Source organism: Cladosporium halotolerans (genome assembly GCF_011745625.1).
Source record: "Cladosporium halotolerans strain TM138-S3 chromosome Unknown Sca48, whole genome shotgun sequence".
In the NCBI taxonomy this organism is placed as follows: Eukaryota; Fungi; Ascomycota; class Dothideomycetes; order Cladosporiales; family Cladosporiaceae; genus Cladosporium; species Cladosporium halotolerans.
This window is the reverse complement of record NW_027191499.1, coordinates 63,108-86,553: the sequence shown is the minus strand read 5'-3', so window position 1 is coordinate 86,553 and position 23,446 is coordinate 63,108. Positions and strand designations below refer to the sequence as shown.

The 23,446-nt window shown below is 55.9% G+C and overlaps 9 protein-coding genes across 9 annotated transcripts; 6 read left to right on the top strand and 3 right to left on the bottom strand.

Annotated features, from left to right (window-relative positions):
- Positions 1-931: 931 nt before the first annotated feature.
- WHR41_08719 (uncharacterized protein) lies at positions 932-3,244 on the top strand (the record flags this gene model as incomplete). Its single annotated transcript, XM_069377323.1, has 7 exons — positions 932-1,153; positions 1,206-1,652; positions 1,709-1,919; positions 2,042-2,291; positions 2,356-2,479; positions 2,531-2,628; positions 2,689-3,244. 7 exons carry the CDS (start codon positions 932-934, stop codon positions 3,242-3,244), a joined length of 1,908 nt encoding a protein of 635 aa, XP_069225659.1.
- Positions 3,245-3,463: 219 nt separating this feature from the next.
- On the bottom strand, positions 3,464-4,495 carry WHR41_08718 (uncharacterized protein; the record flags this gene model as incomplete). Its single annotated transcript, XM_069377322.1, has 1 exon — positions 3,464-4,495. One exon carries the CDS (start codon positions 4,493-4,495, stop codon positions 3,464-3,466), a length of 1,032 nt encoding a protein of 343 aa, XP_069225658.1.
- Positions 4,496-5,458: 963 nt separating this feature from the next.
- On the bottom strand, positions 5,459-6,481 carry WHR41_08717 (uncharacterized protein; the record flags this gene model as incomplete). Its single annotated transcript, XM_069377321.1, has 1 exon — positions 5,459-6,481. One exon carries the CDS (start codon positions 6,479-6,481, stop codon positions 5,459-5,461), a length of 1,023 nt encoding a protein of 340 aa, XP_069225669.1.
- A 527-nt stretch (positions 6,482-7,008) lies between these two features.
- WHR41_08716 (uncharacterized protein) lies at positions 7,009-8,460 on the top strand. Its single transcript, XM_069377320.1, has 3 exons — positions 7,009-7,242; positions 7,298-7,361; positions 7,415-8,460. Exons 1-3 carry the CDS (start codon positions 7,063-7,065, stop codon positions 7,498-7,500), a joined length of 330 nt encoding a protein of 109 aa, XP_069225668.1. The 5' UTR covers positions 7,009-7,062; the 3' UTR covers positions 7,501-8,460.
- A 788-nt stretch (positions 8,461-9,248) lies between these two features.
- On the top strand, positions 9,249-11,557 carry WHR41_08715 (uncharacterized protein). Its single transcript, XM_069377319.1, has 2 exons — positions 9,249-10,960; positions 11,024-11,557. The coding sequence occupies exons 1-2, from the start codon at positions 9,620-9,622 to the stop codon at positions 11,186-11,188; spliced, it is 1,506 nt and encodes a 501-aa protein (XP_069225671.1). The 5' UTR covers positions 9,249-9,619; the 3' UTR covers positions 11,189-11,557.
- On the bottom strand, positions 11,430-15,312 carry WHR41_08714 (uncharacterized protein; the record flags this gene model as incomplete). Its single annotated transcript, XM_069377318.1, has 2 exons — positions 11,430-14,815; positions 14,872-15,312. The coding sequence occupies 2 exons, from the start codon at positions 15,310-15,312 to the stop codon at positions 11,585-11,587; spliced, it is 3,672 nt and encodes a 1,223-aa protein (XP_069225670.1). The 3' UTR covers positions 11,430-11,584.
- Positions 15,313-15,638: 326 nt separating this feature from the next.
- On the top strand, positions 15,639-17,558 carry WHR41_08713 (uncharacterized protein). Its single transcript, XM_069377317.1, has 2 exons — positions 15,639-15,983; positions 16,037-17,558. The coding sequence occupies exons 1-2, from the start codon at positions 15,932-15,934 to the stop codon at positions 17,467-17,469; spliced, it is 1,485 nt and encodes a 494-aa protein (XP_069225673.1). The 5' UTR covers positions 15,639-15,931; the 3' UTR covers positions 17,470-17,558.
- A 1,228-nt stretch (positions 17,559-18,786) lies between these two features.
- On the top strand, positions 18,787-21,106 carry WHR41_08712 (uncharacterized protein). Its single transcript, XM_069377316.1, has 4 exons — positions 18,787-19,566; positions 19,623-20,007; positions 20,056-20,205; positions 20,263-21,106. Exons 1-4 carry the CDS (start codon positions 18,908-18,910, stop codon positions 20,980-20,982), a joined length of 1,914 nt encoding a protein of 637 aa, XP_069225672.1. The 5' UTR covers positions 18,787-18,907; the 3' UTR covers positions 20,983-21,106.
- A 635-nt stretch (positions 21,107-21,741) lies between these two features.
- On the top strand, positions 21,742-23,388 carry WHR41_08711 (uncharacterized protein; the record flags this gene model as incomplete). The annotated part of the gene is made up of 1 exon (XM_069377315.1): positions 21,742-23,388. The coding sequence occupies one exon, from the start codon at positions 21,742-21,744 to the stop codon at positions 23,386-23,388; it is 1,647 nt and encodes a 548-aa protein (XP_069225667.1).
- Between the last annotated feature and the right edge of the window lie 58 nt (positions 23,389-23,446).

Sequence of the window (23,446 nt, the reverse complement as noted above, 5' to 3'; positions counted from 1 at the left end):
TGAGCTTTTTGCTGCCTCTGGTTTCGAGTGAGATGCCAGTGCTTGCCTTAATAGTTTTTCGCATAGGCTTCGTCGCGGATGGACCCCCAGTCTGCAAGAATGGCGCGTGATCTGAAACAAGCTGGAGCCGAGAGCTGAAGCAGCTATCTGCCTCTTGAGACATATAACTGGGAAATTGACAAGAATGTGAACGATTGTCGTCACCGTCAGTCGCGCATGACGCATGCAATTGGGATGCTGTGTTATTGGTCATGCAGCCGAATGTATGATTTCGCATGCAAGGGTGGTCAGACAAGCGTGGTGGTATGGATCAAGCCCGGTGAACAAGGCGGCGAATCAGGCCTCACGTGGCGCCTTTGAGCTGAAGCAATGTCTTTCGAGCGCCCACCAATAACAGTCGGACACATCATCAAGCAGGTTCAGGTGTGTGTACCACGTGGACGAGTGCCTAAATCTCATAGTACGACACCATTTTCGCTCTTGGGCATCACTCGATACAGAAATGCAAACAGGTTCGGGCGGGGTCCTGTGTAGTCGGCACCCATGATACCACTTCAAGATACACAGCTTCCTATAGGTGGCCTCATTCTTACTCGCGTCTAGCGACCTGTTCGCTTCCAGGCTCACCGGTCGAGTTCATGTAGCAAGTCATTGGGGTTGCACCAGTAGGTTCCCAAGGCGTTCGCGAGACAAGAGTACAAGGAATAAGCAAGGATCCCAGATTCATAGGAGAAAAGGTCTCGAAGTAAGCATCAGCCGTAATTTTCATCTCCCAATATTCGTGTCAGACGGATTCAAGTCTGGTGTTCGTTCTGCTACGCAACCGTTTCGTTGACCCTCGCGGCAACCTGTGAACTCGTCCTTATTGGCTGTTTCTTCGTGCGTGAATTTAAAAATCGTTCTACGCAGTGAATCGCAAAGACGACCGAACATGGCAGATACCGACTCAAGAAGTGATTGCAGCGATGAATCGTTCGCTGATCGGATACAACGCGCCCAAGACGATGACAGCGAAGACAGCGACGTCAGCGAAGAGAGTGACGAAAGCGAGGACAGCGAGTGCAGCGACGACAGTACCGAAAGTGCTGTTGTTGATGATCTTCACGACTATGAGCTCTACGATGCAACAAAGCCTACTTTGATCATTGGCATTGTATGTTACGACGTATCCTCCAACTTGTCGATCTGCAATTAACTCTGTGTAGGATCTGGGCACGACGTACAGCGGCGTCGCCTATGCCTTCGCGTCGAACCCCAAAGAGATATTCAACGTCGAAGACTGGCCACACGCCGCCGGAAAGGCCTACGAGAAATGCCCAACTGTGCTGTCATACGGATCGACAAACAAGATCAAATGGGGATTCGCAGTGAGTGACCACGACCAAGGTCGCATAGAGGCGTTTAAGCTTCTTCTAGATCCTGAGCAAATACGACCCGACTACGCGCCCGCCCGAGATGCCCAGAGGGCCATCAGAAGGCTTCCCAAGTCCGTTGTGGATGTGGTGGCCGATTATCTGCGCCTTTTATGGAACCACGCCCTCAAAGTAATTGCTTCTAAGTACCCGCCAGGGTTTCTCAATCACGTGCAGAAGCGATTCTTCTTGACAGTACCAGCGGTATGGTCAGATAGGGCAAAGATCAAGACTCTGAAAGTATCCATCGTCGCACAAGATGATCCTCAATGAAGATATACTGATGCAATTCACAGGCGGCACGCAGAGCCAACATCCGGCCAGCCAAGCTCGTGAAAGAGCCGGAAGCCGCTGCCCTGTGGACCACAACCGGACTAGCCGAGACATGGCTTTCTGCAGGCGATGCAGTCGTCGTTTGTGACGCTGGAGGGGGAACAGTAGATCTGATCACATACGAGTTGTTTGGTCCGAGACCACTCAAACTAAAGGAGCTTGTACAAGCTCAAGGTAAGTCTTGACCACATTCCTGATCACTCATAATCACGGCCTATAGTTTTACGATTCTGGCTCACTGTGTACACTGGAGGTACCATGCCGCCGTTGAGACAAGACTAATTGCTAAAGTACAGGAGGCATATTCGGCTCCAAATTGATCAACGATCGCTTCGAGAAGCATCTGCAGGGAGTCATTGGCGAGGAACAGTTCACCACGTTTTCGAGAACACAATCATTCAGAGCAGGCATGACGGCGTTCAATGACTTGATCAAGCCAGCATTTTGCACCGGAGAAAGACGGGCCCGCACTTTGAACTTCCCACGGGCGAGGCTCAAAGACAACCGCGACAAGGGCCTAGAACGCGACACATTGAAAATCACATGGTAAGCGTAGGGTTCAAAGAACTTAGATCCTCTTGAAAAGGTCGTCTACTAAAATGAGGTCAAGGGACACACTCAACAGGTTCTTCTACCCTGTCGCCAACGATGTTGCAAAACTTGTGGCTACGCAGGTGAATGCAGCGCGGATCATACGTCAAAGGAAGAAGTGTCATAATGCATTTCAAATCAAGGTTGTGAAGTTGCGGGATTTCCCCTGCTGATGATGCTAACAAGGTTCATAGGCCATCTTCCTCGTTGGAGGATTCGGTGCAAGCGAGTACCTGAAGCAAGAGATTGAACGGCAAAATCCGGGAATCCTGGTCATAAGGCCAACCAACGCGTGAAAAACCCTTTCATCCTTGTAATGTTCGGAGTTTGAACTAATCAAATTTGTTAATAGATGGTCGGCAATAGCCCGCGGTGCAACTGTGTCTGGTCTCCCCCAACAAACCTCCGTTGCAGCAAATGTTGCTCCCAAGCATTACGGCGTGTCTGGAGTAGAATTCGACATCGATCCGATCAAAGACGCCGGGAGACCAACAACAATCGATCCGCACACCGGCCGCAGACAAATCAAGAAAATGACGTGGTACATCTACCGCGGCCAAGAGCTCGATCGGGCGAGACCAATCGCATTCGACTGGTTCATGAATTTTCCTGAAAATCCCTCGGACGACGTGTTAGATGAGAACCCAATCAGGCTTTGGGAAAGCGTCCAACGAATTGCGCAGCGCCATCCCGATCGAAGAATGAGCACAAATTGTGTGCTATGGCCACTTTTGTCTAAAGTGCCCAAAGAATTCTTCGAGCGAAAGTCGAGGTTGGATGCATCTGGCAGACTGATCAAATGGTGGAGGCTTGACTTCAAAATTCTCATCATTATTCAAAGTGGGCCCATGAAATTCACTCTGAACTGCCGTGGCAGGCAGTACGGATCGATCAATGCGAACTACTGAGTCTCTTTGTTGGAAAGGGGCGTTGAAGGATTGACATTCACCTGTGCATCTATCACACATTCTCTAATTGTCGATACTCATTAAGGGACCACAATGCCGCAAAGAGGACTGGCAATTTGACCAGCCTCTAACTCGTCTGTCATCTATCCCAGGATGATTGTAATGATGACCATTTTGCGTAAGTCACGGAATCATCACACTTTGTTCTGCTTACCATTCTCATGCTTTACCCTCATTTTCTCCAGCAACATCAACAAGAACTTTCCCCCTCGCCCGACCAGTCTTCAACCTCCCAAACGCCTCCGCGACCTTCTCCATCGGCCATACCCCATCGACCACCGTTCTCACCCTCCCCTCCTCAATCCAACCCCTCAACTCCTCCAGCTTCTCACCCCTCACATCTCCCATCCCGAGCACGAACTTCCTCTTACCCCCGCCCAGAAACCCCGGCACAAGGAACGCACCAAGCGCAAACCGCAGAAACGCCAACGAAGGCCCGCTCGCGACCTCGACGAACCTCGCGTCCGCAGAAGTATACGTAAGCGCTTTGAAGTACAGTTCCGGATCGCTAAACACGTTATCGACGACATGATCGAACAACCTGTCATTCTTCTCCACCGCTTCCTGTAATTGATGCAAGAGCGGGCGGGCCGCGTAATCCAGCACGTCGTCGGCTCCGAGATCTCTGCAAAGCTGTGCGTTTGCGCCCGAGCAGGAGACGGTGACGTGCGCGCCGAGCACCTTCGCGATCTGGATGCCGAAGGTGCCGACGCCGCCGCTGCCGCCGTTGAGGAAGACGTAGTGGCCGGGCTTGATGTATGGCGCTAGAGAAGCATAGGCCGTAAGGGCCGCGACTGGGAAGCCGGCTGCAAGGGTTGGTGAGAGGCTCGGTGGGATGGTAGCCACAGTGGTGGCAGGGACAGCGATGTAGTCTGCCAGGCCGCCGCCGGCGAGAGGGTTGGAGCTTGCTGCACCGTAGACCAGCGTGCCAGTTTTGAGGTCTGAGCCGGACGCTGGAGCGATGATGCTGCCGGCGACGTCGAAGCCGGGAGTTGTTGGGCCGTTGAGTCGAGTGAGTAGGCGGCCAAGTAGGGGTGCTTCAGCGGGCTTGTAGTCTACAGGGTTGAGGGCTACAGCGAGGACTCGAAGGAGGTGTTCGGTAGGTTTTGGGATGGGGAGGGGAGACGTGGTCGAGAGATTGAGGTTACGTTCGAGGGATGGAATGGCGGAGGTGTAGCTCCATTTGCGCATGGTCGAGGGGAGGGATGAGCTGGTCATGACTGTGAAGTTGGAGAGGTGGTGGACGATGGTGTTATCTTGGATTCGAGAAGGGCTTCACTCTTATGTACTTCTACATACCTGTATCTTGTCGTCAGCGGCTAAGGCACAAATGTATTGATAGAGCGCCAGATACGAAAGGGTGGCTAGCGTCCAGGGCTGAAGCTCGCAGAAATACGCCGAAGAGGTTAGCGCTGGTGCAGGAATGGAAGCTAAGCGATGCTTGTCTCTGGCAAGGTTGTCAAAGTTGCTCCGCTCCGATGATGCCCCCTTAGCTTGAAAGGTGGCGTCGATCGGAGGTTCTGGTGATTTTATTACAATCCCGGATGGTGTGGCTGATGGGTTGTCGTATACCGTCTGCGGCCGCAGTAGTCTCATCATTCCCAACTTCGTATCCCATGTGATCCCATGGAGTTTGTTCGCGCAACAGGAGGGCGGCCATCCTGAACTGAAACCTATGTCATTCTCTCACAAATCTTTAGCTTTAGCACTCTTTTCGTTCACAAAGTATGTGGAAGCTGCTTGTGAAACCTTTCTAAATTGGTTTCACAATCTCTGATGCGGCCGTATGTACATCGCGCGAATATCCAGACAGGAAAAGACAAGCATAGAGACGGACGTCAATGGCTCAGAGCCGTGTGAATAATGAAGAGAAAATCGGATCTGCTCATGGTCAGAAACTCTGGTGTCACAAGTTAGCAAGAGACACGCTCGCAGAAGTAGCAATACCAAGAAAGAGACGCATGATAAGAGACGTTAATGGGATTGATCTCAAGACAAGCAACCGAAACTCGAAGGGTATCTCGTAACTCCACGCTCATGCCGTCTTCGTCTTCACTTTCTCGAAGCCTTCTTTTCTCTCGGTGCGGTGGCATGTCGCACTCTCTCCAAAACATATTCATACAACACGGAATGGTCATGTGGCGATGACCTCCTTTACTCGCTCTTGTGGATCAAGCTGTCCGTTGGCTTGACTCTCTGCGCCCACTCGGTCCAGCTACCATCGTAAACGCGCCTGCTGCCATCTCCATACCCAGCCTCAGTCAGCGCGGCGTCAATAATCGTGGCCGTCACGCCCGTGCCGCAGCTGGAGATGACAGGCTTGTTAGGATCAATACCGCGCTTCTGAAAGACCTCTCTCAGCTTCTCCGGCGAAAGGAAAGTCTTCGTCTGCGGGTCGAGAAGCTCCGGGACAGGGACGGAGAAGGAGCCCGGGATGTGGCCGCTGGACAAGCCAGGTCTGGGCTCCGGGTCGACGCCCTTCCACCTGCCTTCGGAGCGCGCGTCGAGGATCTGCACCTCGTCGCGGCCTTCCTTGTTCCAATCCTTCGCGAGCTCTTTCACTTCCTTGAAGTCGACCACCTTACTATGGTCAAGCTTGGGAAGCGGGTACGGAGTGCGCTGATACTGCGCCTGTTCGCCCTGCTCGACGGGGTGACCCTGCTCGACCCAGAGTTTGTAGTTGTTGAGGAGGTGAACGGAGAAGTGGCCGAAGACGCGGAGGGTCCAGGCGACGCGAGGGGCGGAGAAGATGCCCAGCTCAGCGGAGTCATAAACGACGAGGACGTCATCCCTATTGACGCCGAGCTCGCTCATGGCATCCTGGAAGACCTCTGGCGAGGGCAGCATGTGCGGGTATGGAGAAGAGGTGTCGGCGACCTTGTCGAGGTCGAAGAAGCGGGCGGAAGGAATGTGGCCATCCATGAAGACCTGCTGGCCGGTGCGCTTCTCGGGGTCGTTGGGCAGGAACCAGGAGCCGCAGATCGGGACGGTCTTGGGCGAGGTGGAGAGCTTGGAGGGGGAGTTGTGGCGTAGGGCTCCGGCCAGCTCCGTCGGGCTGACCAGGTAGGAATTGAACGTGCTCTGGGCGCGCGACATGGTGAATGGGGTGAAGGCGGAGTGTTTGGCGGAGATCGCGAAAGAGAGGGCAGGGCGGCGGAGGAGGATGGTGGTCGCCATTGTGGGCGGAGGAGGGTTTGTTGAGGGTATGTGATTGAGGTGTGAGTGAGGTGAGGGAGTGGAGTTTGCGCTAGCTTGGAGTTTGGTGCGGGCGCGGGTGTGGTGATAGCTGAGCTCGTCGGCAATTGCTCTGCGCGTGTTTCCCTTGCGTTCGCGTCAATTGATGTGGGAGAGTCGCGGACGAAGGGGGAGAAGTGTGGTGAGAGAAAGGAGAGGGGAGCTTCGGAGAGCTGTGGGATACTTGTGGCCGTGGTAGCTGCGGGCGCGTCACGGGATCAGCGCCTTGCTACCTTATCTCTTGTGGCTTCTTTTTCGTGATCGGCCACTTTTGGCGCGCAGCTCCCACAGCTCGCGCCCTGCCCGCACGTCACTCGCCCGCTGTCTGGCGCGATGTTCCCCGCTTTTCGTCTCCGTCCCGCCCCGCACACGGGAGGCTCGTTCCGCACATTGACCCTTGCTCGTCAGGCCTTGCCATGTTTGGCCGAGTGTTTACGACGATCAGAACGAAGACACCACGTAACGTCTACGACTTCCGCTCTGAGGATACGATAGTCCTTCTCAGAACCACTTGGTGCATCGACATGAAAGTCACCATCAACTCCTTCAAGGCTGTCGCCACTTGGAAGTGGGATCTACCCGAAGAGTCCGATGATACCTGCGGTATCTGTCGTGTCAACTTCGAAGGGACCTGCAGCAAATGCAAATTCCCTGGCGATGACTGTCCCATCATAGTAGGCGAGTGCAGACATTGCTTTCACATGGTTCGTGTTGAATCTTGGGACGAGGGTGCGGTTTTCAGAGCTAACATCTTCTCAGCACTGCATCAGTGACTGGATATCCTCAGACGCGAGTCAGGGTAAATGTCCTATGTGTAGACAACGTGAGTTCCTCACCACGCCATGCGATCTCCTCATCCCACTGACAACCCTCCAGCTTTCAGAGAAAAGATGGCCGATCATCCTCCTCGGACTCCCGCTGTCGCGGCGACCCCTCGAACTCCCACGACCGCGGCTACCTGAGGGACTATTCAGTCATTCTGCACTCTGAGAGAAACTTCGAGTTGGAAGATGCTGCATGAAGTCACTACCTATACAACCCGGAGAATTCACAACAGAAGCGGATGTGCTGCCTACTCCGGTATCCGCTCCATCACGAACTTATCGTTGGCGACATGCACTCTCCCGTCCCGGACCCTAGTACCCGACTTAGACGACCTACTCCGGCCGCTACTAAGTTTCCCTTCCAGCTGCTGTGAAACCCCCGACTCAGAATAATGGTACTCTATTCTTTTCCCTGACGTCCGAGACCTGCCCTGCGAAACCCTCGACGGCCTAGACGAGACCTGCGAAATCGAATCTGCCGGCGAAACGGTGTTGTCGTCCCACCAGCTATCGTGCCTCGAATGCCGCGAACCCTTGTCTGATCCAGACCACTCATCATCACGCCCTCTAGTCCTGCCGCGGCTCTCCCCACGACTACTCTTCACCTTCCTCCCGCCCGGTCCCCGAGGCGCACAATCCCACTGCTCTCGGATCTCAGCATTATAGAAATAAGCTCTTGGGGCCTGGCCCGGTGCGTAATCCGGGTGGTCTCGCGAGCCGAAAGTCTTCACGGAGATCGAAGTGTGCGAGCTTCCGCTGCTATAGCAGCTGGTGTTGCTTGATAACGATGAGTGGCGGCCGAAAGAGCTCTCTGAGGTGAAGGTCGAGGGTTGCTGGTGTCTGGGCGAGTAATAGGAACTTGCATGATAGCTGCCGCTGGCGGGATGATATGGAGTTTGGTGGGTGGTTGGAGGAGCATGGGAGTAGGGTACGAGTGCCATGATGCCTCGAGCAATGGCGGGTGTTTGGTGGTTCAGCTTGTGCTTTGGAGTATAGGAGGAGGAGAATGCTGGCCACAGAACTGTAGCTAGACGATGTTCCGCTCTGGCTTGTATTTATATGTACTCATTGGCTTCAAACATTCTCCTTGACGCCGCACGCCGCACTTTACAGCCATCTCTCATGTGTTGGTAGAAACCATCACAAACTCTGGCGAAATGCAACAGGAAGGCAACCTCCCCGCCGCCCCACGAAACGTGTGAACCTGCCATCGAACGGAAGTATGGCCTGACAGCCGCCCAAAGAGACGCCGATCACACTTTCACCACATGCAAACCAACAAGTTCAGGGCGTCGAGGTGTCAGCCTCGTCCAAGTGGAGGCACCAATAGGCTTGCTTAGCGACAACAGTGAGTTGCCTGCCGCGCAAAGGGGAAACCAACCTCCGCACCGGCGACCCTATCTACACTCAGGCGCACGAAGCTATATCCAACCGAGCTGCCAGCCTCGTCGTTTCTAAGCGCCAGAATGCGGGCGTCCGATCATGCAGCTGCAGAATCGAAGGCAGCCGGGGCGTGCCTTAGCTCCATGCCCGAGGCTGATCTGCAGCTGTGGGCTGACAGCATGCTTTGCACGTGGAAGCTTGCATGCTTGCTGCAGGATAGGCATAATCGTTTTGTGCAAACCCATATACGGCTCGTAAATTGGAGGGGCACGCATCTAGATCTTGGAGGCGAGGGCGGTGTCGGACGACGATAGCACGCCCATATTCGGTATTGAAGTAGAAGAATGCGAAATCCAAACCCGAAGAGCAATGAGGTACGTATCATTCGTCTCGCGACTGCAAATGCGAAGATCATGAGATTTCTGAAGTCGTGATCGTACGATACCGGACTCGGAATGCGTGAGGATGCCAATCCCGCTCCGACCTCACCTCGAATAAATGGATGGCACTTTGCAAGTCTCCTAGCCCTCTATCTCAATGCTTTCCATCCGTTCTCAATCTGGCATGAAGTGAGGTGGAACGAGACATCTCCAAAGTGGAACCCTTGACAAGCGCCCGCGAGTTCTCCCCGCACCGCAGCAGCCAATTTCCCAGGGCCCGCAAGCGTCTCCGACCACTGCGCCCGGACTTTCTTCAACCACCCTTGGCCGTGACCGAGCCGCTTTTTCTCGCGACAAGTCAATCTTCACCGTCTGAAGATCCACCGACTCGCTCGACCACCTGACCTCACCTCCCGAACTGGAACGGTCGCGGACCGCGCATATTCTCTCACCCCGAACTCTACACCACCCGACTCCCCTCCACCATCGCCAACATGCCATCCCTCCGCTCCGTCGCCTACTACCTCTTCCACATCCAGGAGTTGCGCTCCATCGTGCAATGGACTGTGTGGCACGAGGCCGTGCACGAGCGCGACGAGTCGAAGGAGTCCGAGAACCTCAAGGAATGCTTCCGGCTGCTGAAGCTCACCTCGCGCTCCTTTGCGGCCGTCATTCAGGAGCTGCACCCGGAGCTGCTGGTCCCTGTGTGCCTGTTTTACCTAATCCTTAGAGGCCTGGACACTGTCGAGGATGATATGACCATTCCGCTGAGCACGAAGGAGCCGATGTTGCGGGAGTTCGACGGATACCTGGACGACGAGACGTGGAATTTCAATGGCAATGGACCGGACGAGAAGGACAGGGAGCTGCTTGTGAAGTTCGACGTTGTGGGACGGGAGTTCAAGAGCGTCAAGGAGCCTTACAAGGTGATCATCAAGGACATTACCAAGCGCATGGGCAACGGCATGGCGGACTACGCCAAGAACGCAGAGCACAACGAGAAGGGCGTCAACACCGTCAAGGACTACGAGCTGTACTGCCACTACGTCGCGGGACTCGTGGGCGAGGGTCTCACGCGACTGTTCGTCGAGGCCGGCCTGGCCAACCCGGTGCTGCTGAAGAGGCCGGAGCTGATGGAGAGCATGGGCCAGTTCCTGCAGCAGACGAACATCATTCGCGACATCAGGGAGGACCACGATGACAAGCGCTACTTCTGGCCGCGCGAGGTCTGGAGCAAGTACGTCAACAGCCTGCCCGAGATCTTCCTGCCGGAGAACAAGGAGAAAGCCCTGCACTGCCAGAGCGAGATGGTGCTGCTCGCTCTGCGCCGCGCCGAAGAGTGCCTCTTCTACATGGCGGGCGTGAAAGAGCAGTCCGTCTTCAACTTCGTCGCAATCCCTCAAACAATGGCCATTGCAACCCTCGAGCTCTGCTTCCAGAACTACGCGATGTTCGAGCGCAACATCAAGATCACCAAGGGCGCGGCCTGCTCTCTGATGTGGCAAAGCACGCAGAACCTGCAGCTCGTGTGCGACGTCTTCCGGAAATACGCGCGCAAGATCCACGCGAAGAACAAGCCTACCGACCCCAACTTCCTCGAGATCAGCATCGCGTGCGGGAAAATCGAGCGCTTCATCGAGACCATCTTCCCCACCCAGACCGCCCGCACTCTCCCCGACGCTGGCTCGCCGCCTCCCGCGGACGTCGTGGCGCCCGTGGTGCTCACGCCCGAAGAGCAGGAGAAGAAGAAGCAGGAGGACGCGGCGAACAGGCGCGACATGCTGATTGTCTTCGGTGCCGTTGGCGCATCTCTCCTTCTCGTCTCAGCCGTCATGGTAAGTCACCCATCCGCCTTCCCTAACCCCTTCGATCATGGTATGCTAACATGAGACTCCCAGCTCGGTGTAGCATGGTACTTCGGCGCGCGCTTCGACCTAGCCTTCAAGTCCATCGCGTCGGGCAACTTGCGACCTAACGAACTCCTCGCCGAAGCGCAGAAGCTCAAGGAAGCTGCAGCGAGCGCCACTGCGTCTGCTGCTGAGGGCGTGAAAGATGAGTTGTAGGGTCGGTTTACGTGGGGCTACTAGATGAGAATTTTTGCATGGGAGTGGTTCATGTGGGGTTACGAAGCGGAACAATGTACAGAGTTGTAATGCATTTCTCGTTCTTTCATCCGTGCTCGCACTAAGCACGTTTACTATTCGGAGCGGTCTGTAATGGTGACTGCGATTGTGCAGAAGAAGTGCAAGGCTGATGTCTGACTGGACGACTTTGAGGAAAGATCAACAAGAAATCAGAGAAAGGTTGAAGGACAACCACGCAAACGAGCGTGCATTTTGAAACTGTATACAAAGAATCCCGACTCAACGAAAACAGCGAAGGCTACGCAGTTAGCGAACTGGCAAATGTCCCCTCGGTCCAAACAAAAGAGAACCTCCCCTCACTCCCCATCAAAAGGCCTAATTACTTCCCCTCGGCCTCAAAGTCCTCCTACTCCCCGTCCCAGCTCTCCCAAGACTCAGGTTCTCCCTGCCCTCAACAGCAAGCCCCGCGACCGTCCTCCGTTTCATCGGCAACTTACTCTCCGCCACACCATCCTTACTCGTAGGCGGCGGGTGAGTGTACTGCCTCTTCAGCGGTGGGATCTCAGAAGGCTTCGCGCCGCCTTCAGGCTCTTCGTCCTGAGGCTCGTCCTTGGGAGCGACAGTCGCGTTTGCGGCGACGTTGACGTCGACTTCGCGGAGCGTGCCGTCAGCCGGGGGGTTTCCGTGCGATGAGCCGGGGCGTGTCGTAGGAGCCGAAGAAGAGGGCTGGGGCAGTTTGAGGACAGGCGGGGTGTCGGTGAAGACGTGGGTTTTGGTCGGGCTGCTGCTGCCGGCGGCGGCGAGGGGTTTGGTCGGACTGGATTTGGCGGAAGTCTTGGTCGGGCTGCTGGGAGCGGTGCGCATCATCTTCCTAGGAGAGCGCTTGCTGGGCGACGAAGGCTTGAGAGGCGAAGCTGGGCGTTTGGTGGATTGCGAGGTGGTGCCTGTGCCGCCGCGGAAGCGGTCGAGGAGGCTCTCGTGATCTTCTGTGCGCGGGAGAGAGTTGGGGTAGGCGTAGTGAGTCTTCGCAGGCGTTTGGCCCGTCGCTTGGTACTCGGCAATCTGGGCGGCGGTGACCTCGTCGCGCATGGTGCGAAGGGGCGCGCGGATATCGCTGTCGGCGTCGAGGCTGGGCAGTGTCTCTTGCAGAGCGGAGGTACGCTGTTGCATGTCGCTGTCCAAGGCCTTGGTGCGGTCATAGGAAGTCTCGAAATGGGCGCCGATGCTGGTGTAGCTTTCTTGAACGTTGCCGGACAGTTGAGCAAGGCTGGAAGTGTGTGCTTTGTGGTGCTCCTCGTTCTGCGCCTTGACCCGGGCGACGATCTCGTCGAGGGCGGCGAGCTGGTTGTCCATCTGGGCCATCTGGCCGTCGACGATGCGGACGGTCTCGCCGTGCACGGCATGAGTCGTGTCGGTGATCTTTGTCGTGTGCTCGTTCGCCGACGCCCAGTCGCCTTTGAGTCTGGACTTAATGCTCTCCCTGGATTGCACCGAAGACTCGATGAGGGCGCGAGAGTTGCCGTTCCAGGCGTCCATGCCATCACCGTATATTTGCGCGGCTGCTCGATACTCGTCTTCGGAAGTCTTGACACGCTTGTCGGCAATCTCCATGTGACTAGACATCCGGGCCTCTTGCGCCATGGCAGATTCGTTGATCAGGTTGGAGATGTTCTCGAGGAGAGTGGAACGCTCCACGGCCGCGGTCTGGCGCTCATCATCAAGTGCCTGTTGCAGCTGGTCCTGGGAAACCCTGCTGGCTTCGGCATACGCCTCGCCTGCCGATGCCATTTGCTCCCTGAGCCTCTGTGCCTCAGCCTGCTGCTCGTACATGCGCCTAATGACATCCTCAAAGATGGTTTTGAACTCACGTCCAAGAGAGACGTAGGAATCCTGTAGCTGGGTGTGGAAAGCGTCAAGCTCCGTGCTGATACCGGCGCTGATACGTTGCGCAGCCGCGGACAAGTCGTTCAGTCCAGAGCCAACCTTCTCCTTGACATCCTCTCGCAGAGTCTTGATCTCTTCCAGCACTTTGTTGAGGTCCTCCTTGCTCTCCGCGTTCTGCGCGTTGACCTCAGCCTCGGAACGTTGGAACGCGTCCGCCTTCTCCTGCAGAAACGCCTGGGACGATTGCAGCTCCTGCAGCTCGTCTGAGACGAAAGATTGCATACGTCCAGAAAGGCCAGAAAGGAGCTCCTGTTGCTGGCTTCGCAAAGCCTCAATGCGCTGCTCGACTGAAAGAGTCGTACCCGAAACCATAGTCCTGGACTCGGCCCACTTGGATCTGTTCGTAGACTGAAGGTCCGACCTCCTCCTCAGCTTCGAATGGAGACGCTCAATGTGATCCGTCGTCGTTCCGAGTGTTCCAATGAGATCCTCACCAATACCCGCGAGCTTCCCTTCCGTCAGCTCGTGAGCTTCGCGTAGGTACGTCTCTTCCTCCAGAGAGGTCTTGGTGTGTCCGAGCACTATCTCCGTCTTCTCCAAGACGCTCTTGGTTCCTTCCAGGGCCAGCTTGATCTGCTCGTTGTTCTTCTTCATACTTTGGAAGTTCGTAGTCAGGGCGAAGAGCTCCTGGACTTTGTTTCGCAGGTTCGTTTCCATAGTCTCGATCTTGTCCCGCTGCTCCTCGGACAGTATCCTCCGGCTCTCGGACTCGGTCGTGATCTCTTCGAATCGTTCAGATGTCAGGTACACGCCATTGCGCTGACGAGTTGCGATGAGCTCTGACTTGAGCCTCTCGATTTCTCCAGTGAATTCTCTGAACAGTGTCTTCTTGGAGACAGTCTGGTTGACTTGGGGCTTATTCCTAATGTTCTTCGCGCGGAATGCGTAGTCGAGTGTCGAAATTGTTTCTTCCAGGTTACTCTTTGCAGGAGACAAGGTGGCAATTATGCAGGTTTTCGTCCTACCACCAAGCGAATCTTGCAGCAGACGCGTGAGCTTAGACTCACGGTAAGGGATGTGGCTGCTCTTGTCGACAAGTGCGTTGATGACACGTCCAAGAGTCAAAAGCGACTTGTTGATCAAACCAGCTTCTGCGGCGCGTTTGTTTTCGGCTCCAGATCGCTGAATGTTCTCGGAGCCAGCCAAATCGACCAGGTTCAGCTTGCCAGCCGAAACGTAGTCCTCCCCAGCATCAGACGTCCTCTTCATGTATACTGTGATTGTGAAGACGGTGTGCGAGCGAGATGACAGATCGTTGCACTTGGTCGCGGCGACCTGTCGCTTGTGGCTGCCATCCCGCAGGAGCTTGATACCGCTGGACGCGCTCTTAATATGCGTCTCTTCCATACCCTGCACCATTGTGGATGCGCGGCCACTCTTGTTCGCCTCATCGTAGATTTTCAGTTTTGTCGCGTCGTCCGGAGAGAGAAGGTCGCGCAGCTCTTCATTGTAAAGTTCAATGAACGAGCATTTGACGCTGTGCTCGCCGGTCTCGCCCTCGTCATCTCCAAGTTTACCGAACAAGCTGTTCAGTACTCGCGGCACGATACCAGCTCCGTCGGGAATGGGAAGCATGTCGGAGATGTCGCCGGACATTGTGTATGTCTTGCCAGTACCGGTCTGGCCGTACGCAAAAATAGTGCAGTTGAATCCATCGAGAACCTAGGCACGGGTAAGTCAGTCGTCTCGTCATACCATGCAATGATATCAAGCCGTACCTCGTCCAGGATCGGTGCCACGACTTCGTCAAAGACCATGCCTTGGTCGGCAGCAGGAGAGAAGACCTTGTCGAACTGATACGTCTTGTTGCTCACGGCGCTCGGTCCCATCGAAAGCTCGACCTGAGAACCCTTGACGCCGTTCGTCGCGACAACGACGCCGCTGTTCTCGCGCACCTCGCGGTCGTTGCGTCCTCGGCATCGCACGACGACGTTAATGTTGGTCTCCTCGCCTCCAGGCAACTCCATCTCCGAATGCGCCTTGCGCTTTGGCGTTCGTTGCCGCGAAGACGCGAGCGACTCTGTGGGCGATGCTCTGCCGTTCAGGGTGGGAGTGGCAGTTTGGGCTCTGTTGGGGCCGGGGCGCGTGGTGGGGGGTCGCATGGTGGGCACCTTCTTGGTGGTTGTGCCAGCGGCGATGCGCTGGTTAGGTGCGGCCATACTGTGTCGGCGGCCGAGGTGAGCTCAGCAGTGCCGGGATGTGTGGTGTATGAGGCCTCGGGAGAGTGTGGTGCAAGGCGCTGCAGCATGCGCATGCGCGCTAGCGTAAACAAATCAACACAGCCGGGAGCTGTGGCCGTTGGCTGGCCGCAGCGCGGCTGAAGGAGCTTTGTGGCTGCAGAGACGCGGCAGGAAGGTGAGGCGAGGCCCCGCTTGGTGTCGGATCACGGGACTTGACAGGCGGTGGAGGCGCAGGTGGGCTCGGTGGGCTGGCGGGGAGCTTGTTGTGGTGTGTGGGCATGTCATCACCGCGATGCGCCGCTATCTCGCATCTGCCTGAGAGCCTCCACTCGCCTCTCTCCTACTGTTTCCTGAGCAAACACCATACAGGCTAGACAGGGCGCAAGCACTGACTCTCACGACATCGTCCATCGTATTCACCAAGCAAACATTCCTACCACTGCCCGAGACAATGTGCACATGATTGCTGCCGCCATGAAGGTGGAGGATCGCATCCTGCCACTACACCCCCCGTGACCATACGCGATACCCTTGACACGATACCTACCTCACCCACATCTGCCTCAGCAACATCCACTGACCCCTCCTGGAGATCGTCATGGCGTCTGACTCTTGGGCGATTCAGCCAGGCCACGCCCTAGGCTTCATGAGTGCGTATCTCTTGCAATCAACATCGTCTCGGTGCGCGCTAACTTCGAGATAGCCCTGGGAGCCGCCCTCCAAGACATCCTTACCACCATAGCCGCCGATAAAGACCTGTTCACCAGCATCGACGTCCACTTCTCCCAGTCCGACCCGCTCACGGCGCCCGTCGTGATCACCTTGCCCCATAATGGGCTCCGTCTTCGCTTCGACGGCGCCGACCAGCGTCTCCGTCTGATCGAGGTTACCGACCTGAAGAAGAGTACACTGGTGTACAAGGGCATGGAGCTGGTCCGCTCTCAAGAGATAACCTCGTCTGCCGCTGGGCCTGCTTTCAAGCGGGTCTACCAGATGTTCGGCGCGTCATACCCAGGAGAATACATGGCACCGTCCGCTGGCAAAAGCGAAGGAACCTACGTCTTAAGTTGGCCTGGTATAGCCTTCAACTTCCCTCTTCAACATTCGGCTTGGTCTCCCGAGAAGGATCATGTCTCGTTGCTCGGCTCCCAAGCCGCTGGTCCCGCGGCTCACATGGCCATCTTTGAAGGCAAGACGTGGTCTGACACGAGAAAGGAACTCTTCGTGAGAGAGCCTACCGGCCCTAGATCGACTACGTTGGCTGCTAGACCGCGCGACAACTTGCCTGCAGAGATTGAGTCCGCCAGCGTTGAGCCTGGCAAGAGGGTAACTTTCGAGCGACGGCACCCGGCGCCGCCCTTCACCATAGTTCTGAACAAAACTACTCCCCAGGATCTCGTCACCGAGCTAGGAGCACCCGACGCTACCTTCAAGCCCACCATCAAAGACACAGCGCCCGCTCAAACCACCCACAAACGCACAGGCAGCACCACCCGCCCCAGATCAGGAAGCCGCTTGCATCCCGGCTCGCAGCCGTCAAGCTATTCATCGACCAACACAGACAGCTTCGAGACTGATTTCGACTCCGAAGACGCAGATGAAGACCCCGCCGAGCGCGCCAACCGCGCAGCCTACTGGTGCTACTTCAGCCACGGCATGGACATCCTCGTCGGCCCACCAGGCGACAACGAACCGAGCCGCATGAGCAACGGCACAAATCCCGACCTCGTCGTCAAACGCGTCGTGGTCCAAGGCAACGTGCCCGGCAGCGCGGCGTTCAACCGACACCGGCGCCTGCGCTGGACACTCGAGCTCCCCCCCTCACGACCGTCCGCAGACCAGCTCCTACACTCCGAAAGCCACTTCGAATCCGAACTCAAGCCCGTTCTCCTGCAGACCTACACGTCCGCTGCCAGAGACCCGCAGACGGCCATGGGTCGCGTCATCAATCGCTGTTGGGATGACCCGATGGATAGCGGCTTTTTCCTACCTGATCAGGACAGAGACGAGGCGGACGATGGCGGGGCGAGGGGAAGCGAAGCGTGGTTGGGGAATGTGAGGTTGTTCCAGTTTCCGGGCGTGATGTTCGAGGTGTTGCAGAATGGGGCTGTGGCGGGGTTGTATGTGACGACTTGAGTTTGGAAGGGTCGTGCTGTGGGTCGTCTACTATTGAAGTTAGTAACGCAGCCGATAGCGAACAAATAGCGAACTCTTCATCTCGGTCATCTTGAGGGTTTGGTTGCAATGCTTTGTATTGCCCAGTGATGTACGAAGGTCCTTGTTCAACAACAGAACTTGCGATCGCCAGGCTCCAGCGATTTGAACTTGGAAAACACATCATGAAGTACAGTGGACCTGTGGACTTACTTCCAAGGCATTCTGGAACAGGTAAATCACACGAGTTGCGTGTTGGTCACCCCAGACAAACAGGACAGCCAGCCATATGAACATGTGTAATGATAGGCTTTCCCGAAGCTTGTCACATACCGTCCCATGCAGGAGATCTGCGAAACCACTATTAGCACGCTGCGTTTGATCGGTCGATAAGACTTGGATGTTATTCTTTTATGTGTAAAGCAAAAAGACTGGCCGTATTGAGGGTGGCATAATAGTAGACGCCTGCACAAGGATGCAATGTGCAACAGTGCACCTCTGAGGAGCAGTACCCCAACCCTAACCCTAATCGTCGGACATCCGCGTCCAAACATCTTCCCAGGTCGTGGCAGGCAAATCTCCTCTCCCTATCTGCCACTACTCGAACAACGCCGAGCTGCACTCGGAGTGTGTGATAGGCCTAAATCCTTTATCTGGCGGAATAGGTACCCTGGATGACAACCTTACTTTCATCGCAAGCTTACACGGACGTCGCAGCACGAAGCGCCTGGGCCAAACGATAGCCGCGCGAAGTTGCCTTGGAGGAATGCTGCCGCTATGACGGAGAAGATTCGGCGGCAGCGTACCGCCAGGAGCTCCTGATATTGCAAGAAACCCTGAAGTACTCCTCACATTAAGGTACCTAGCTAGGAGTCGACCCCGACCAACTCCGGCCCCTAATGTGGGGTATCGACGTGGCAGGCATCAGGGCCATGAACAACTAATTCCCTTAGGCCGATCCTTCGGTATTGGCCGAAAGCAAGCGCTAAAGGTCCAGAAAGCATGAAACCAAAAGCGAGCCTTCGCATAGAAAGCCGTGAACGACTTGCCGACACGGTACGCGCTGCACCCGCCAGTCGCTTCGACCCGCCATCCAAGACCGTCCGCGTCAGGTGAGGTTGCGGCTATGGACACCGAGAGCGAGTAGGATTCCGAGACCCTTCGGTTGGCTTATAGACGCGCTCTAGAACTCTATACAGGGTCCCGTGGTTGTAGCGCCGAAGCTTGTTGAGCTGATGCGGGGATCACCAGTATGCCTAGGTAAACAGCAAGGTGCCAGTAGAGGTACCGTATGGATATAAGGAGCTGCTGGAAATGCAGCCCAAGTGGCAGCTTTGGACAACTGGATTTCTCCTGACATCTGCTCAGCCTGCAGTATCGCATCGACTCTGGAATATAAACCATTCCCACAGTTGCCACCATGGGTGATGCAAACGGCGTCAATGGCCATACCAATGGCCACACCAATGGTGCTCACCTTCCGGCTCTGGCCGAGAGCGCCGAGGACTTCCTCAAACATGAATACGATTTTGTCATCGTCGGCGGTGGAACAGCTGGCCTAGCAGTAGCAGCTCGCCTCACCGAAAACCCAGACGTGACAGTGGGTGTCCTCGAAGCGGGCAAAAACAAGCTGGGCGATCCGCTGGTCGATACCCCGGCTGCATTCACCCAAATGCTTCACCATGATGAGTACGACTGGAAGTTCAAGACCGAGCCCCAGCCCAACAACAAGGGTAAAGTCCACCACATCCCTCGCGGCAAAGCACTCGGAGGCAGCAGCGCCATCAACTACATGATGTATGTCCGTGGAAGCCTGCAGGACTACGACGACTGGGCCATTATCGCGGACGACCCTACTTGGGGCAGCGATAAGATGAACCAGTACATGCGAAAGCACCAGACGCTTGACCCTGTCCCAGAGGCTGTTCTGCATCGCAGCTCGATCCCGTACGTGGACAAAAATCACGGAACGTCTGGCCCAGTGCACACTTCGTTCAATGACACCTTCCTCCCCATCGAGGACGACTTCCAGAAGGCCTGTGACGAGGTGACCGGCATTCCGAAGAAACCAATCGACCCGTAAGCTCGACGCATTTCACCATTCTTCCACGCCAAATTCACTGACTCTCATGCAGATGGTCGGGCGATCACATCGGCTTTTTCAACACACTCGGCACGGTCGTGCGAGCTGGCCCAGACAAAGGAAAGCGCAGCTATGCCGCGCGAGGTTATTTCGCTGCCAACGCGCAGAGGCCGAACCTCCACGTCCTCTGCGAAGCTCTAGTCTCTTCCGTGAAGCTCGAGGGCGACAAGGCAGTTGGCGTGAACTTCTCCAGTCAATCCAAAGCTTACAGCGTGGACGTGAAACGCGAAGTCATCGTGACGGGTGGTGCCATCCAGACTCCACAGATCCTCGAGCTTTCTGGCATTGGAGATCCAGACGTGCTGAGAGCCGCCGGCGTTGAGTGCAAAGTCGCGAACAAGGGCGTCGGCAATAACCTTCAGGATCATTCGCTGACCGTGAGTCTGCCTCAATTGCCACCATGGAACTTATGCTAACGTGCCCAGCTTGTGACTTGGGAGTTGACGCCGGGTCAGCCAACGCTAGAGGTCATATACGACCCAGAAGTGATGCAGGAAGCTCAGAAGCAGCTCATGGCAACCCAAGGAGGTCCTCTCACCGGTATCTCCAGCACTCAGGGTTTTTTCCCTTACAAGGTACGTGTAGCTGATATAACGGTGGAGATGAAGTGAAGCTGTGCTCACACAACAAAGCTTTTTGCCACCGAGGAAGAGCAGGCCAAAGTCCTCAAGTCCATCGAAGACAGCATGCCCAACCTCACACCTTTCCAGAGGAAGCAGTATGAGCGTACTGCAGAGCACCTCAAAGACGACAAGTCTGCAAACCTCCAGCTCGTGTTGGTCTGCCACGGAGCCGGCTACGACGAAGGCATCCAAGATCAATCGAAGCTCTGGCCGCCTGTCGAGCCAGGCAAACCGATGAGCATTACCGCCGCGATGTGCCTGCAATACCCTCTCAGCCGTGGCTCCGTGCACATCAAGAGCGCAGATCCCACCCAGCACCCAACTCTCGACCCCGGCTTCCTCACCCACCCAGCCGATGCTGCCGTCCTCGCCGCCGGCGTGAAGATGCTCGGTAAGGTCGAGAATTCCAAGGCTCTGGAGGGCAAGATCGCGAAACGCACGTTCCCCAAAGACAGCGCGGACTTGTCAGATACCAAGCAAGCCGAAGCCGCGGTTTACGACCTCATCATGTCCGAATACCACCCCGTCGGCTCTTGCGCAGTAGGCGACGCGCTCGACACGAGAATGCGCGTCAAGGGTGTGCGGAATCTGCGGGTCGCCGACGCAAGTGTGTTCCCTAACCATGTGTCTGGCAATTGTGTCTCGTCGGTGTACTCGGTGGCAGAGAAAGCGGCGGATCTGATCAAGGAAGATTGGGATTTTGCTCCACTGGCAAAAGCAACCGCTTAGTCAATGTTTGTTTCCTTATCTTTTGCCGCGCATGACGAAAAGTGGCTTGGCAGACATGGTAGTATGCTCAACGCTTGTCCTTAGTGATCTTGTCTGAAGATGCGGAATCCACTCGTCAATAAAACTTTTCCATGTCCGTCTGCATGGCCCGCACGTGGAATTCCTTCCATTAGCCGAAATGCAGATCCGCCGGATCGTGGGGCTTGATAATGCCAGGGATAGCAAAGTACCTGCCTAATTCGGCAAGAAATGATGGCACGTCTGACTTCTGCGATCGCCCCAGTAGAACGTGCCGGGCTTCCGTCCACTTTGTCACATCAATTTAGAAACCTTCGAGACCAATTGAATAACAAAGAAAAACCACGAAAAATGCCATGTATTGCAGCTCATCAAAATGGCTGTCTTTGGCGCAAAGCTGCTCCTTGGGTAACCCGTCCCAACCACTGACATAATCAAGATCTACAGCATGGACTGCGCAATTGCCGGCACGATACTCGAGTAGGGTCAGATCGACTAGGGTTTGAGACGCACCAAGCACTTCCATTCTAGGCAGGACGAGCTCTCAACCTACATCTCCGAAGCTTGAACATACTCTCGGGATCTTATCGAAGAGCATGATGCGGCCATGGCTCACCTACATCGGAGGTATGTGAGTGCGAGCACGATATAAACGTCTATGGAGCTCGCCCACTAGGTGTCTGCTTTGCGACAGGTCTCACTGGATTGTGGGTTGTCGAGCAGCGGTTGCTAGCAGGCAAAATGCGTCCGTTCATCTTTCCCGCCCTCCTTACTACGCTTTCGCTCGTCTCAGCACTCGCTGTCCCTCCCTACCCCAGCTCTTCGCTGAATGCCACGAACTTTCCTTCTCTGCTGGAAGTTACCCTCGATGACCTTGTCGACGGTCTATCGAGCAATCTTTTCACCTCCGTCGACCTCGTGAAAGCCTACAGCGCACGCATCCATCAAGTCAACAGCACACTCCATGTTGTCACCGAGCTCAACCCAGATGCGCTGTCTATCGCAGCGCACGCTGATGCTCTCCGAAAGAATGGAACTGTTCTCGGCCCTCTGCATGGCATTCCCATCTTGATCAAGAACAACATCGGCACAGATGACTTGATGAACAACACTGCCGGCTCGTTCGCCTTGAGGGGTGCGAAGCAAGGAGACAGTACGATTGCGACGAAGCTGAGGAAAGCAGGTGCTGTGATCCTGGGCAAGACTAATCTGAGCCAGTGGGCGAACTACCGCTCTAACAACAGCACCAACGGCTGGTCCGCGTATGGTGGGCAGACCAACGGTGTCTACTATCCACAGCAGGATCCGAGTGGCAGCTCATCAGGGTCTGGTGTGGCGAGTGCCATTGGACTGGCGCTGGGTTCCCTTGGAAGTGAGACCAGTGGTTCGATTTTGAGTCCTGCCGACGTTAGCAACTTGGTGGGCATCAAGCCGACCGTCGGACTCACGTCGAGACATTTGGTGATTCCCATCTCCGAGCACCAGGACACCGTGGGCCCAATGACCAGGACGGTTAAAGATGCCGCCCACATTCTGCAGGCAATCGCTGGCTTTGACAGCAATGACAACTACACGTCTGCAATCCCCGACAATGGCTCCATTCCCGATTACGTCTCTGCATGCAAGGAAGACTCGCTGCAAGGCGTCCGCATCGGCGTAGCGCGCAACGTCCTCGATCTCTACGGCTCTGCCGTCGATGAGCCCGTCCTTGAAGCCTTCCACCAAGCCGTCTCCGAAATCGAAGCCGCCGGCGCAACAATCGTCGACGCGAACTTCACGGCCTTCGAAGACTACCTCTCAGACGGCAACTCCACCCTCGTCTTGAACGCAGACTTCCTGGCCAACCTCCGTACCTATCTCAGCTCGCTGACCTACAACCCCAACAACATCACCGACCTCGCCCAACTCACAGCCTTCACGCACGCTTTTCCGGCAGAGGAATACCCCAACCGCGACACGGCCATCTGGGACGGTGCCGACGGCGCCCTAACCCAAGGCTGGGACAACACCGACCCGCGCTTCTGGGACGCCTACCAAGCGAATCTCTACTACGGCGGCGAAGGCGGAATCCTCGGCGCGCTGGAGCGTACCAACACATCCGCCGTGCTGCTGCCGACGCAGCTCAGCCCTTCGATCGCGGCGCTGGTGGGAAGTCCTGTCGTGACTGTACCCATGGGCTTTTATCCTGGCGACTGGAACGTGACCAGGAACAGCAGAGACACGCTGGTGATTGGCGGGCCGAGTATTCCGTTCGGTCTGTCGTTCATGGGAGCCAAGTGGTCGGAGCGGGACTTGATCGGGTATGCGTATGCGTATGAGCAGATGACGATGCACCGGGGTGATGTGCTGCCGTATCTGGTGCCGAACATTGAGTTGTCGCTGAAGTGAGGCGGCTGCGTCCGCGGTGGAAGATGCTTTCGTCGGCTTTTGCATGGTCCACTCTTTG

Excerpts from the sequence above, each read along its gene's own strand:
- WHR41_08715 (XM_069377319.1), top strand. The coding sequence starts at position 9,620 with ATGCCATCCCTCCGCTCCGTCGCCTACTACCTCTTCCACATCCAGGAG. Across the intron at positions 10,961-11,023 it reads TTCTCGTCTCAGCCGTCATG|CTCGGTGTAGCATGGTACTT; the intron begins GTAAGTCACCCA and ends TGAGACTCCCAG.
- WHR41_08712 (XM_069377316.1), top strand. The coding sequence starts at position 18,908 with ATGGGTGATGCAAACGGCGTCAATGGCCATACCAATGGCCACACCAAT. Across the intron at positions 19,567-19,622 it reads CCGAAGAAACCAATCGACCC|ATGGTCGGGCGATCACATCG; the intron begins GTAAGCTCGACG and ends ACTCTCATGCAG. Across the intron at positions 20,206-20,262 it reads AGGGTTTTTTCCCTTACAAG|CTTTTTGCCACCGAGGAAGA; the intron begins GTACGTGTAGCT and ends CACACAACAAAG.
- WHR41_08716 (XM_069377320.1), top strand. The coding sequence starts at position 7,063 with ATGAAAGTCACCATCAACTCCTTCAAGGCTGTCGCCACTTGGAAGTGG. Across the intron at positions 7,243-7,297 it reads GCAGACATTGCTTTCACATG|CACTGCATCAGTGACTGGAT; the intron begins GTTCGTGTTGAA and ends ACATCTTCTCAG. Across the intron at positions 7,362-7,414 it reads ATGTCCTATGTGTAGACAAC|CTTTCAGAGAAAAGATGGCC; the intron begins GTGAGTTCCTCA and ends ACAACCCTCCAG.
- WHR41_08713 (XM_069377317.1), top strand. The coding sequence starts at position 15,932 with ATGGCGTCTGACTCTTGGGCGATTCAGCCAGGCCACGCCCTAGGCTTC. Across the intron at positions 15,984-16,036 it reads CCACGCCCTAGGCTTCATGA|CCCTGGGAGCCGCCCTCCAA; the intron begins GTGCGTATCTCT and ends ACTTCGAGATAG.